Below are 14,553 nucleotides of genomic sequence, written 5' to 3'. Positions count from 1 at the left end.
TTTTACTATTACTCCCTCCATTTCATAATATAAGTTATAACCACTTTTCTTAGATGTTTCATAATATAAGACATACATGCAAGCATGCAATTAACTATGACATTTTCTTCATTAAATTATTATTTTTTAAATCCTCCACTCTCATGTTGTCTAATCATATTGGATGCATGCATTAGTATTTATTATGATGATCCAAACTACAAGATGATAATAATTATTTCTTGTTCTTTGGGTTAAGGGTGGTTGTGTCTTATATTTTGGAATGAAGGGAGTATTTAGTAGTAGTAGCTTTTATTTTAATTAAGTTTAACTGTGTTGTTTCTTTATTTCTCTTACGTGACGGTACCCCATGAATGGATTTTTATTACTTTTGTCTTTTCTGTTTCATCTCTCCGATGGAAGTCTCCTGACTCTTCCTACGATCTTCATTATTAATCCAACCGTTCACACCAAATCCAAAGGTTTATGCTATATAAGTATACCTGGCTCAATGATGGAAGAAATAAACATTCTTCGTTCATTAAAAGAGATATACATGAAATTCGACTTATTCTTTTATTTTGGGCTATATCCGTGATGCCCTATATATTGTACTAGACACGTGGGCTTTTAATATTGGCGGGCCTTCGGATATTGCCATGGTGGATTCACGAGTCTTCCAGTTAACTTCCGAAGTCCCTTGACCATGCTTTTTACTTTGGTTATTTTGAGAACCAACGGCTGTTGTTTAATATCTGGCTATATCCAACAGTTCTAATTTTCCCATGACGTGGCACATCTAGGTGATGAACAACTTTAGTTTTTTCATTACTTTAGATTAGCTAAAAGGAAATATTCCCGGTAAAGAAAATCAACTTATGAGATCGTGAAAGTTAATTAATAGCTAACATAAGGTATCTGAAAATGTATAAGAATCGTATACTATTTATTGCTCTATGCTGCTAGCTGGTAAGGATCTTTCAATTGCAGTGTTATTTTGAAAAAAAAAAGAAGATACTGTTACATTGTCCTAATGATGAAAGAAATTATAATGCGGTAAGAAATAAGTAAAAGAAAAGTGCACCTTCAAAATCTCCATATCATTCGCATGGGAGAAGAAAACTGAATTCTCTCTTAATTTATAGGAATCATAAGTTCGTGATCAAAACTGAATATATATGAAGGCAGAAATTTGTGATCAAAATTTACCTCATCAATTAGGGTAAGATCATGTATGTGGCATAAGGAAAAACATAGTGATATCATCAGGTTATATTTTTTTTGAGTGGGAAAAGCAGGAGCTCTGCCTATTTCATAATAGAAGGAGAGAAACATACCTTACCCTATTTGAAGAATGTCTATAAAGTTTCGCTATTTGATGTAAAGGGAGAAAAAAAAGAGTACAGTATAGACATCAGCTTTACCAAAAGCTGATAAATTTGGGATCGAGCCAATGAACTCAACATAGGAGAATGAGGGGAGAGAAAATGTACCTCATCCAAAGACTGATGGGAGTAGGAAAGGTAAACACCAGGAAGACACCAATCGACTGATGTCAGGAGCTGCAAATGAAATCATGTTGACGGGGACAAATTAGCTATGAACCCTGCATAAATGCCCCGTATAGATCCCATTCCCAGCCAAGATCAACCAATGTTTTCCAAATCTAAAGACCAAATCAATGCCCTGATAATCCATATGAGCCACCAGATGAATTGGACGGGAACTTGATGAAAATCGTCAGCCCTAATAATCCACATGAGTACTGATAATATATCGTGGTGAGCGCCGCGCCGGGATTGAAAGCCTGTATGCTCGCAGAGCATCGGGAGGGGCTCGTGCTGAAAGAGGAAGCATCAATATTTAGCATGAAGAAGAGGAATGGAATGGGTGCAAGAATGATGAAACGCATCTGGAGAATAAATGGAATTAACTATACCTAATTGCCCTAGCCGACGGCTCGGTGGCAGTTGATTAGTCAATTTGAGGCTTGCCGTTATGTGAGTGAGGGTTGGTGGAGAATTTGATGGAGGTCTGCCTCCTCAAGTCGCTGGATGCTGGAGCGTGGAGGTCGCACGTAGTGCACTGCTCCCTGCGAGCGTTCAGATTAGATCGAACGGCTGAGAATTAAATGGTGACGTGGCTTAACCACAGATCAGTTTTGGGTCTTACCTATATAGAAAGAAGGGATAGGGAAAGATGATTGGATGATGGTTGTAATTGGTAGAGAAGATAAAGTAGGTGAAGATGATGGTTATGATTGATTGAGAAGAAAGCATAAGTGGGAAAATAGCTTTATTTTGGGATATCATGGTGACGTGGCTTAACCACATATCAGTTTTGGGTCTTACCTATATAGAAAGAAGGGATAGGGAAAGATGATTGGAAGATGGTTGTAATTGGTAGAGAAGATAAAGTAGGTGAAGATGATGGTTATGATTGATTGAGAAGAAAGCATAAGTGGGAAAATAGCTTTATTTTGGGATATCACCGAGTACTCCATCCGTCCCAGAATATAATAACTTAAAACCGGATGTGACGATTTCTAGTACTACGAATCTGTATCTGTAGTACTATGACACATCTCATCCGGTTCTAAGTTGCTATATTCTGAGACGGAGAGAGTAGTGACTAGCCTCCGGCATTCACTTTCCAAAGCACCATTAACTTGCAAGTTACTATGCTAAAAATAGCTGCATTTAAAACCAGATGTGATGATTTCTAGTACTATGAATCTGTATCTGTAGTACTAGTGACTAGCCTCCGGCATTCACTTTCGAAAGCACCATTAACTTGCAAGTTACTATGCTAAAAATGGCTGCATTTTATGATGGATGCAGTAGTAAATTATCTTTCGCTGTTGAGTACCGAGTTGTTTGTATATGTAAATTGTAAAGGGTCTTTTATACAAGTCACGTATAGTTCTGTAGTGCTGCTAATTTCGCGGCGTGGAAGACAAGGCCTGGACATCAGACACAACGATATTGCACTTGTTGGTTGAAGCATACGCTGTGTTCTTTGATTCTGCACATGAGTATTTCTCAAGTTCTCGTGAATAAATCATTCAAGGAACTGACCAGGCAGTATAGAAACGCCGGTAAGTTCCCAAAAGACAAGGGGCAGATAAAATATGTAAACATATCACATCTTCATAGCACCATCAATATGATTTGCCTGAATCCAAGTAACATATAGCAATATGTAGAAGTATATTATTACACAAGAACCTTCTAACAAATCACCCAGCAACACCATCCAGCCACCGGCCACCGCGTTAATATACTCGCGGTGAATCCATCCATGCGAAAGCCTCTCGGGGTGGGATAAATACAGTAGTCCACGAGAGACCACTAGGCAGACGCATTGACCAAAAGCCTCCGCGAGGTATACAGAAGGACACTAAAGTGCAGATATCTCCTTTATGACCTGCTCTTTGTCTGCCTCGAACTGTTCATCCTCTGATAAACCATAACACTGCTATTAGCTCATGTGCAAATGATATAGAGGCATATCAAATCCCATTGATGAACAGCTACAGTGGGAAAGCTTAATAGATATGATTTGTACCAGCTCAAGAGCTGAAAAATGAAAAATGAATTGAACATGCAGTCTTGAGAACAGAAGAAAAGCAAGCAAGTGTAAAAATTGAGGTAACAGGTGTTAAAATAGGTAGTAAAGCACCTTTGTCAATCTTGAATCCGGCAAAAAATCGGAGAAGCTTGCTTCGGTTTGTGACTAGTATGTTTACAACCTCAGTTGGCTTGTTTTTATTTGCCGCAAATAACTGCAGTATGTAGCAAATGTAATAATCATACCTGAGTTCAAATAAACATCACCTGCTTTACTGGGAATAAATCTGCAGAGTATTAATACTAACCTTGAACACATGAAATGCTTCAATTTGAATATTTTTGCTTGAATCCTGAAAATTCAAGAGATGAATCCATGATAATATGAATTTCTCAGAAAGAAAAATGCTGATAGTCTGAAATGCCTTGATTTGAATAATCTTGGGGCCATTATTTCAAGAGGATAAGTATTGGTTTTTTTCTGTAAAATGTAATGGCGATTCTACATAGGTCACACAGCTTAGAAGGTTGACTGGCTTTGAGGCTCAAGATTGAGTTCAATGCAAATTTTGGTTTGAAACCTATGAATCATCAGAACTGGATCATGTGTTGACAGCTCCAGAAACAGAGAAATAAACATGGTTGCAATACATTTGTTGTGATTAATGTATTGCTAGGAATATCAATAAATCCGTGTGGCTGTGACAGCATTCTTCAACATCCCTTTAGCGCACAGTTTTTTAATGTGTGACACTGACAAATGTAGACTATCAGCTGGGTTTTCATCTTAACAGCTATCTTTACCGAAAACTATGGTCCAAAGAAATTTTAATGTATAATCATAATCATCATCATAAGCTGCAGAATACAAGGATTTGATGGGACATGGGAATGGTGATTTGGTGATATTTTCTAGTGTTTGCAGGTACGTCAAATCATGAAAGCATAAAGTTGCACGTTGCATTCTAAAATTATAAGGTCAAGTGGAGTGAACTTACTCTCAAGAGATTCATGAGAATCATAAGATTATCTTTTGAACTAACATAACGCATCATGACTGTAGAGTTGGATCTATCAAGCAGCATGTCTCCCAAGAACTGAAGGGGGAAAAGTAAATATTAACTTCAGAAAATTAGAAAACATAGTGTACAGTGTACTCACAGCATCAAAATAAAACAGTACTTTTACAAGGAAAAGATCTTTGGACACCAAAAGTGTATATGCATGTGTGAGTTGTCAAACAGCAATTAATAGTAGTGAATCAAGCATGATAAGCTATGCAAATCACTTTTCATGTTCCAAGAGAAGGCAGATCCAAATCACTTTTCATGTTCCAAGAGAAGGCAGATCCGTACATGCAGACATATCACAGATAAACCCACATGTAACAGAATAGCAATACCTTGATAGCCTGCCTTTTTGTTATGTAGTTGGTTGATGATAGCAACCTAGTGTTGAATTCTGAAAAGAACTGCAGAAGAAAGAAAGATGATAAAGACATGAGACTACAATAGCAGAAAAGATGTTACAATTTAAACCATACACTAACTGAATTATAAGTGGCATACAAAGCAGGATACAACAGTGTTTGTACATCGACATGGATTAACAATGATGATGCCAAGTAAAAATACTCACCCAGTCATAATTCTTTGACAGAAATTCTGCCACGGTAGCTTTATGCCTTGTCAGAAGTTCCTGTTTTGAGTAAATCAATATGATCACACAAGAAGACACGTATGAAAAAGGAACAAGGGGATGAAAAATATTAGCCAAGAAAGCAAGTGTGCTCCTGCACTTCACTAAAAATCCAAGGCATCAAATAATTTCCTCGCAGCAACAAGTTGTGAATATTGCAGCCTGAATCAAGTTTTAATGGAAAAAAAATTGCCACATTTTTATCAACGTGACTTTTGGAAAAGAAAAGTAAAATATAGTGATACCAGCGGCCAGTGGACATAGAGATGTTATATGTAACCTATGTAACATTCTTAGTATAATTCAGGCATATAAGTTAGGAAAAGAGGAAGAAAACCCAACAAACTTTTTGCAGGGCGGGCTTCAGCAAATCACCTTAAAGGTCGCAGAAGCATCTGATGCAATGTCAAAATTTGGAAGTTGTATATAGTCAAAGAACTTCTTCATGTGGTCAGACTCTAAAACGTACCTGTGAGTGAACATTTACCAAGATAAATAAGCACCATTCCGACAGGAATTTCTAATTTCTACAGTATTTTATGGTTTATGTAAAACAGAATCCTTAGTTGGGATAATATATGTAATCTATTATCTTACGCTTTACTACTTCCTCCGTTTCAAGTTATAAGATGTTTTGACTTTGGTCAAAGTCAAACTGCTTCAAGTTTAATCGAGTTTATAGAAAAAATAGTAATATTTTTTACCCAAGATAAATTTATTACAAAAATATATTTAATTATTAATTTAATAAAACTAATTTGATAATGTAAATATTACTATATTTGTCTATAAATTTAGTCAAACTTGAAGCAGATTGACTTTGACCAAAGTCAAAACATCTTATAACCTGAAACGGAGGGAGTATCAATTAATATTTAGAACAGGAACAGAGGTTATAAAAAAAAAGCTTAACAATAAACAGCTAGGGAAAAAGTTACAACATCAAACAAATCACAGAACAAACATTTAACAGATCATCATAGTGCTATGGGCCTACAGCACGTAAACTACAATAACCATTCACATGAATCGGGCCTCTCTGTTAATTATGCATTCCTTCACTTAAATGGGTACACAATATATCAACTGAAGAAAAGAATCTTGAATCAATATTTGGATACAGCGCATGAAATTCCAGTGTAAAAAATAATAATTCGAGATATGAAGGGTTATGTGCAGGTTTCCACAAAATAAATTTCAAATTTAAGGCCCTCTTTGTTTAGGCTTAGGCTTTTAAGCCAATTTTTTGGCTTGTATGTTTTATAAGCCTGTGGCTTTGAAGCCTGTTTAATGATGGAGTCATACCTCCAATTCACATAAGCAACAAAAACTACTCCAACCTAGCATTTGTCTTAACAGTGTAAAGAGTGGCTTATGGCAACGAAAAAGCTGCTTGTTTGTTTAGGCTAGACCTTTCGGCTCATAAGCTGGCTTATAAGACTAAACAAAGAGGGCCTAAATGTGCTTGCATATCCACTTGATAGGTTCATAGGCACAAAATAAATAACAATTTTAATGTGACACACCACTCCAATACAAACTTAGTGCTTGCATATCCACTTGATAGGCTCACAGGGATGATGGATTTTGCTGACATGATGTTTTCTGATGTTTGATTCATAATGGTTATCAATTTCAGTTCAGTAATGTCACCTTGCAATACTTTGGTGGCGAATACATTCCCTCAGCATAGAGCCGTAATGCAAAGCAATGTCCATATTCTCATACCTGGTAAGTAGTGAAAATAACAGGCAAAATAAGCAAAGCTAGTCTGAAGCAATAACGGTACATAAGAAATATTTGGAATGCAATAATCATGTGGCTACTGCAAGCTAAAAAAGGTAAACATTAACCATATTTGCTGTATTCCCATGGCATACCGTCAAGTCAATTGTTTTACACAGTTATTGTCAAATCTAAATATGAACGTGCATAATTAGTGCTAGCTCAAACCATTGTGCAAAAGGCAGGCCCCACAATCAGATGGCCTGATTGGTGTACTGTATTTGTTCAGTTGGTGGGACCTATGGGCTGAATTTGACAGGGATCAGACGATCAGCCACAGGTATACATGGTAATGTGGGGTTGAATACATGAATCATTTCCCTTGTGTGCAGATCAAAGAAGCTGGTCCCATTACCATGTCCTGAATTTGGGTTTGTTCAAACGAACACTTAGTTTCGCCTTTTCTTCCACTACCATGGTCCGAGTCCCCCAGTGGGCATGGTGCGAATGCTAACCATTCCCTTCACGGTTTGATTTTTTTTATCCCCACTAGAAATGGCATAAAGCAAGAACTGGACATAATAGTTATTGCAGTAGTGTTACTGGAATATTGGAATAACGTCACTTGTTATATACTGACTCATATTATGTACAATATCAACCATAAAGAAACCCAGGGGAAATGGTTTGTAAGTACTTTCTGATATACCTTAACTAACTAATGAAATACTGTAACATACGTGCATCCAGTTTCGTAATTTAAAGATGGAATATCCATCTAGATGTCTTCATATGGACAACTAGTTTTACTTTAACTATTATTGAGCATTAAATCCAGCGCGCTAAATATGGAACACATGGCCAATCAAGTATACAGAGGCCAAAGAAAGCGCCTGAGAGGCAATGTGGCACCAAGCCACTAAGAAGCAAAAAGAGCAAGAACAGCTAAACAAACATGATACGGCCAAATATTTTATAAAAGGAAATGAAATAATGTTCTGTAATTGTTTACTTGCATATTAGACTCACCCAGAAATTAAGGTGTCCAAAAGATCTTTATTTGCTTCTAGATACTCAGATGCAACTATTTTTGAGGAGACTTGCTGCCTTTGCAAGTTTGCAACAACTTGAGTTGCATCTTTCCTGGTCTGCAAGATATATCCATTAAAATAAGTTAGCCATCTAAACAGTAGCAATAAGAACAGTACATGTATCACCAGTACCATCGCAATCCACCAAAAACAAAATAAAGTTGCATACCTCTAAGTTCAATTTCGGAAGACAAATAATTAGAAGCCGTAAAGTGTTCTCTCTGAAGAATTCTTGGGTCAATTGCACGCAAGCCTCAGTCACAGGTTCAGATTCACCATTGCCATAAAGAATTGACTTCAACTCCCTGATATTTTTGCTTAATTCTGCCATCTGCATAAACATGGTCTTAGCTGCCCATAACATATAGGAATATATTTTTCAAGTTCATATGTATTGTTTACAGAATAAATTGACCCAAAAATTCATAATAGTTAATAATATTGAAGTAATCATTTGAACATCATTATGCCAGTGCACGTTTCATCAATAAGCTTTATCCATAAAGGCATTATTAAATGCTAAGAGAACATTCCATCAACTAGCTTTTACAGGCAAACACATAGCGGTAAGTAGTGCCAAGGATTAAACAGTCTACATAGTCGAGGAGGTTATGAATTTTCTCAGCATTATTTAATTTGAGATGGCATCTTAGTACCACGGATAAGAGCCATAGCTTAATCCTTGTAGATGACCACCGACACACTGAGAATCTTACACTGAGTTACAACTGCAGGCCAATTGATTATCTATCCAATTATCATAATTGCATAAACAGTCATAATTAAGCAGCCTATGGGTCTCCGTGGAACAGAGAAATTTCCTGTTCATGCTGAAAAAGATCTGATTCATATGAAATTAATATCAACTTCCTATGAACTGAAATGCATGTTTTCGAAAAATGCCGTAATTGTGTCATATGCCAAAAATGTATATCATGGAGTTACATAGACTACCCCTTAGTTTTGTACATTCCGGATCACATCGATATAATTATACCATCTTAATAGTCACAACCTCACGGGGAAAACAAATCTGCTGCCAAAAGCAAGTAGACTAAACTCATATACCAGCATATCGCAGGCTCGCATCTATTGCATTTATGATAAGTTACATCAAATTGAAGGAACAGAGCACGAATCATGGCTAATTAGGTAAAAAGGTTCCACTCTCATGAGCGATCGGGGACGAATGTGCGCAGCAAGGGGGATGGGGCAGCAAAAAAAACAGTAACAACTGCGTGTTCGATCTCACCTTCTCCTCGCGCTTGGCGTCGCCGCCGCGTGATCCGGAGTGTAGGTCGAGGAAGATGAGGAGCTCCCGCGTCTGCCGCACGACGTCTGCCGGCGTCCGCGGCTTGGACTTGAAGAGGCCCTTCATCTTGGCGCCGTCGTCCGCTGCCGCTAGCGCCGCGGCGGCGGCGGAGGCGGAGGAGGCTAGCGGCGGCGCCCGCGGCGGCGAGGGCAGGGGCGAGGCGGCGGGCCTCCTCCGCCCCCCCGACCCGAAGGAGAAGCAGCCCCGGAACAGCGCCACTGGTCCCGCCGCGGCAAAACCCTCCCCCACTGGGAGAACGAGTACCCACCCCTCCTCCTCCTCCCCCACCGCGACGGCCCGCGGCGACGCGGCGAGGGTTCGTGGGGTTCGGGGTCTCGCGAGATCGTGACGCGATGCGCGCGCGCGCGCGGCGGCGGCGCGGCGGTGGCGGTGGGCGGTGGCCGAGATCCCCCTCTCCTACTCCCCTATCCACCCACCCACCGGCGCGGAAGGAGGCAAGCCTAGGGCTAGGGGGCGGTGCGTTTCTCGACGCTTCTCCCCTGTCTCCTTCCCTGCTCCGCTTTTCTCCCAACTTTTTTTTTCTCCTTCGTTTTTAACTGTTATCTTTCTGTGCGTGCCAATTCTGTGATCCGCTTTGGATTCAGCGGCCTTTGCCTGAACACGAATCAACGCAATCATCGACCAGAGAAATATTTCCACCTGTCATTGGGATCAGCAATCAACGGCCTCGATTATCCGCTGCGGTAGACATGTCCTCCTAGGCCATGGCCATTCACAGTGGGCTTAAGTGGCATTCAGCCTCCACACCCAAAAACGAATATTCCATGCCACATCGTCAAACCGTGCAGCTTGCTCAGGTCCGAGTAGCCAACTTTGGCTACGAGTTCTTCACGTCTCAAGCGGGACCCACACTATGCTAGAGGATAGAGGGGAAAGGGGCGAGGTAGTCGACGGGCTGGAGGAGGAGGAGGCGAGAGCGGGGAAGGAGAAGAGGAGGCTGGCGTCGCCGTCGTTGTCGCTGCCCGGCGCCGTCGCCGCTCGGGCCGTCTCGCCACCGAGCTCCTCCGCCATCAAGCCCTCCGCCACCAAGCTACTCCATCGCTGGCGCTTGCCGTTCTTCGGGGGGAGGAGGAGGGTGGTGCGCGGGCGAGCGCCAAGCCTCGCCGCCCCTCCGGTTGGCACCGCCGCCGCTTGGCTGCTTGGCCGGTGATGCACTCAGCGCTCGCTAGTCACTACGGTGGGGAAAGAAGCCAGGAGAGAGAGGGGGGAGAGAAAAAGGTGGTAAAAGCTGGTAATGGTGGGACCCACACGAAGCAACTTGCACTGTAATACATGTAGCTAACATTGTTCCTGGTCTAGGTGGCGCGCGAGGCTGAGCAAATAATTGTGGCGTATTGTGAATGCCCTTAGAGCAGGATTAATAGTACCACCCGCTTCTGGCTCCAACCTCTTCCACGTCATCTCCATACGAATTAAGAGACATATGATACAATAGCTAGGCTCTAATACTACACACATTACATATCTATACTTTCTATATAGTTGGTACCCACTAAAGCTAAAGCTTAACAGGCAAGCATGCCACATCATCACCCACTAGCAATTATTATTCTAGCTCATTTAAAATCCCATGCAAGTATGCCACATTTTCACTCACTAGCAATTACTATTCTAGCATATTTTCAAATCATCTTCCTTATATTATTTTCTCAACATTTCAACTATCATCATTTCAACAATATTTAACATATATTCATCCCGCAGCAAAGCGCGCGGTATCACCTAGTTATTTTAATATAAATGGGCCTATCTATCATCAGTTTAGGGTAGCATGGATGTAGCAAACAGGTCTCCTTGCGCTGCACCTGTGGCCCAGCGTCTCGGAGTTCGCGTGCAGCCTGGCGCTTATTTAGTCACCCGCTAGCGTTCTCTCACTATCCTTCTCTCCTCCAGCACAGCATGCGAGCCAACGTAGATACACTATCGCCGACGGATGAATCTTTATTGTACCTGCTCATCCAAACCGTTTGAATGCTGTTCAATCTAACGAAGCAACAAGCATATTTTGGTTGCGAGATTGGAACTAACGAAGACTAAGTTTAACTTGACGCACGTCAAACGAGAAAATTATTAGTACATGATTAATTAAGTTTTAATTATTACAAACTTGATAAATTGATATATTTGATATTTTAAAGCAACTTGTGTTAGAAAGTTTTTGCGGAACGTATCGTTTAGTAGTTTGGAAAACATGCTAACGAAAATCAAGGTAAAATCTAAATCTTAACGAGAAAAGCACTTTTACAGGCAGCTATTATGAACTCTGTCTTTCAGACGAACTCAACAGATAGCAAATGCTCAATTATACACAACAGGGCAGTAAACACAAGTTAAATTGATGAATTGAGATTTCAAAGTACATAGAAGTAGTGAAAAGGTTAAACTTGCAGTATTCCACTGAAAGTATATACTCCCTCCGTCCCATAAAAAACGAATCTAGAACTGAATATGACATATTATAATATAATAGATCTGGACAGAGGTATGATCAGATTTGTAGTACTAGAATGTGTCACATTCAGTACTAGTTTGGTTTTTATGGCACGAAGGAAGTATACCCCTTCGGTTGTCCAGCATTTTCCTCTTATTTTTCCTTTTTTTTAGAACTAGTAGCATTCGCCTCCTTGCACGGGTAATCTGAGCACTGCTCCCACAGTCCAACGGAATGGGACCAATCCCATCGTCGGTGTTCTACTACAGTCTAAAAAAGCGTGTCCAGTTGCTACACCGTACTATATGCAAGACGAGATGAAAAAGGAATACTATTCTCGTGGCTCTCTCAACTGGTGCATGGTACTATGCTTTCGAGGTGGCTCGTCGTACGGGTGAGTGTTGCTCCTGTTTACAACTGCATCCCCGTGTACCATGAATCGTAAAAATGGCTTCCCTTCAAATACCATAATTTTAAATTATATCTGTTAAAATGTCACCTTCATTGGTCTTCTTACCATCGGATTTGGTGGTCCAACACATCCTAACAGCCCAATCTAACAATTTAAAGGGTAGTGGCAATGGTACCAAACTTTGTCGGCTCTCAAAAACGATCCCGATGTTGAGGAAGAAGAGCGATCTCAATGACCTTGCTAGCCCTCGAGCTTAGTTTTAACACTAATGATGGAGAGATCATCTGATCTGCTAAGGCGAATGCGATCGCGAAAGGCCCATCGGAGATAAGGACGAGCGATGTTAGTTGAGGAAGAAGTGTCGAGCTCAAGATTTGGCGAGCTCCTTTGCTACCATTGCCGCAATCCATTTATAGTCATGTTGATCCCATGCTACCCCAAGCTCTACCACCTACCATGCTACCCCCCACCATTGTTACAAGACCCTTTTTTATGATGGCATGATCTCAAATTTTTTCACTGCCGACACCATCACTCCTCCAACCGATGCCGGACCTCCTCCGCCATCACCACCACACCATGTGGACATCCCTTCCCTGCCTCTCCTCAAGTTGATGGTGGCAAGCCGAGCAAGGTGTCCCTGCCCTCGCTGTCTTTCCCATCTCTAATAGTCCACGTCGACAGAGATGCCCCCACCTTAACCATTCGCTTTGCTTTGCCCTCATCATCAACACTGGCTCACTGCTCGGTACCGACCCTGCAACTTTGGCGGCGGCTCCACTTTCCACGACTATACCTTTAAGCCCATGGCCCATGGAACTTACCCCTTTGCACCATCTTACTCTGTCCCCACCCCCCGATACCTAACTGGTCTGTTTTGCCACTACCATCACCTGAGATGAGCTCATCGGAGCAGGAGGAGAAAATCAGGCTGCACAAATCTCCAAGTGGATGGGTGAATTCAAAAAAAAAAAGCAAGATATGTGCTTCGATTTTATGTCAAACGGAAGTTAGCAATTTCATATTTATATTTATATAGGGTTGGGTTTAGGCACGGTCGCATGGCAGCTCCGCTCGGATGGTACGTTTTGTTGGTAAAATTTGTCGGTTCCTTTTCGATATTTCAATGACCGAGAAAATTACTTCATTTATTCTAAGATCCAATAACTTCTCGTATTCAAAAATTGTCATAAAATAGAACTTCTCCACCTACTCTCTTCTTTCAACCAAATATAATCCTCTACTTTTAATTTCTTTAACTACTATCTCATCTTGACCTAGCACAACCATTCACTGTGTAGTTCCACCCACTTTCCTGATAGATCTATAATCTTATAAAACTTCTTATAATTTAAGACATAGAGAATAATAAGATTAAAATAGGAAAAATATGCAGCGGAAAATGTGGGATAACATATGCTAATATGTGTATGCAATGGAAAATCTATGAATATACAAATATAACAATCAAAATTATGAATAAGCATGGATGAAGGGAGAGAGAGAAAAAAAAAGCTGAAACACAAGTGTTCAAGCTCTAAAAAAAATACAAGTGTTCATTATTTTTTTCTTGTTCTCTGTTTGTCCTCTCTGCCACTAGTGACAGGATCGACGGGGATGTGGAACAACATAGAGCAGCCATGGTTGTGATGGATGCGGTGAAAAAGAAGACTTTGTTAAATTTGATTGTAATTTTCCTTTTTGATATGGTATTTTCTGTTTTCTTTAATATAAGTTAGAAATAAGATGTCCCAGGATATCTTTGTTAAAAAAAGTTCTCAAAAAAGTGCAAGTGTTCATTATTTTATAGAAAATGAGCATTTGCATTTCTTAGATACTCCCTCCGTCCTAAAAAAAGACAAACCCTGGGTTTCCGTGTCCAACTTTGACTATCCGTCTTATATGAAATTTTTTTATAATTCGTATTTTCCTTGTTGTTATATGATAAAACATGATTAATATTTTATGCGTGACTTATCTTTTTAATATTTTCAAATAAGACGGACATTCAAACGTTGGGCACGGAAACCAGGGTTTATCTTTTTTTGGAACGGAGAGAGTAGATGTTTGATAGAATTTACGTTGGAAAGAATGACAAACTTTCCAATCTTTATTCTTTCTGGGAAAAAAAACTTGCTCTTCAATTTGTAGCATTGGGAATCTTTTGTAGGAATGGTGATTAAATTTTCTTCTTTCCTTTTAAAAAACCGTGTAAAATTCGTACATTTCAAGATGAACCCAACAATCTACAGACCTACACAAACAGGAGTGTGGATTGAGAAAGAAAGGTAGGAGTATTCCATGATCACAGCATA

General features: G+C 40.1%; 1 protein-coding gene across 1 annotated transcript; it reads right to left on the bottom strand.

Moving 5' to 3' along the window:
* Nucleotides 1-3,108: 3,108 nt before the first annotated feature.
* On the bottom strand, nucleotides 3,109-9,865 carry LOC4343743 (putative MO25-like protein At5g47540). Its single transcript, XM_015792067.2, has 11 exons — nucleotides 9,315-9,865; nucleotides 8,232-8,393; nucleotides 8,001-8,119; nucleotides 6,900-6,974; nucleotides 5,622-5,715; nucleotides 5,187-5,246; nucleotides 4,951-5,019; nucleotides 4,547-4,645; nucleotides 3,857-3,901; nucleotides 3,661-3,763; nucleotides 3,109-3,437 (listed from the first exon to the last, which is right to left on the bottom strand). Exons 1-11 carry the CDS (start codon nucleotides 9,438-9,440, stop codon nucleotides 3,379-3,381), a joined length of 1,011 nt encoding a protein of 336 aa, XP_015647553.1. The 5' UTR covers nucleotides 9,441-9,865; the 3' UTR covers nucleotides 3,109-3,378.
* Between the last annotated feature and the right edge of the window lie 4,688 nt (nucleotides 9,866-14,553).

This window comes from Oryza sativa, chromosome 7, assembly GCF_034140825.1.
Source record: "Oryza sativa Japonica Group chromosome 7, ASM3414082v1".
Classification (NCBI taxonomy): domain Eukaryota; kingdom Viridiplantae; phylum Streptophyta; class Magnoliopsida; order Poales; family Poaceae; genus Oryza; species Oryza sativa.
Note: the sequence above shows the minus strand (reverse complement) of the source record. Positions and strands in the feature narration are given on the sequence as shown.

Coding starts and splice junctions, on each gene's coding strand:
- LOC4343743 (XM_015792067.2), bottom strand. CDS start 9,440: ATGAAGGGCCTCTTCAAGTCCAAGCCGCGGACGCCGGCAGACGTCGTG. Junction 5,247..5,621: donor ATGCTTCTGCGACCTTTAAG/GTGATTTGCTGA, acceptor TACTCAAAACAG/GAACTTCTGACAAGGCATAA. Junction 3,438..3,660: donor CGGATTCAAGATTGACAAAG/GTGCTTTACTAC, acceptor ATGGTTTATCAG/AGGATGAACAGTTCGAGGCA.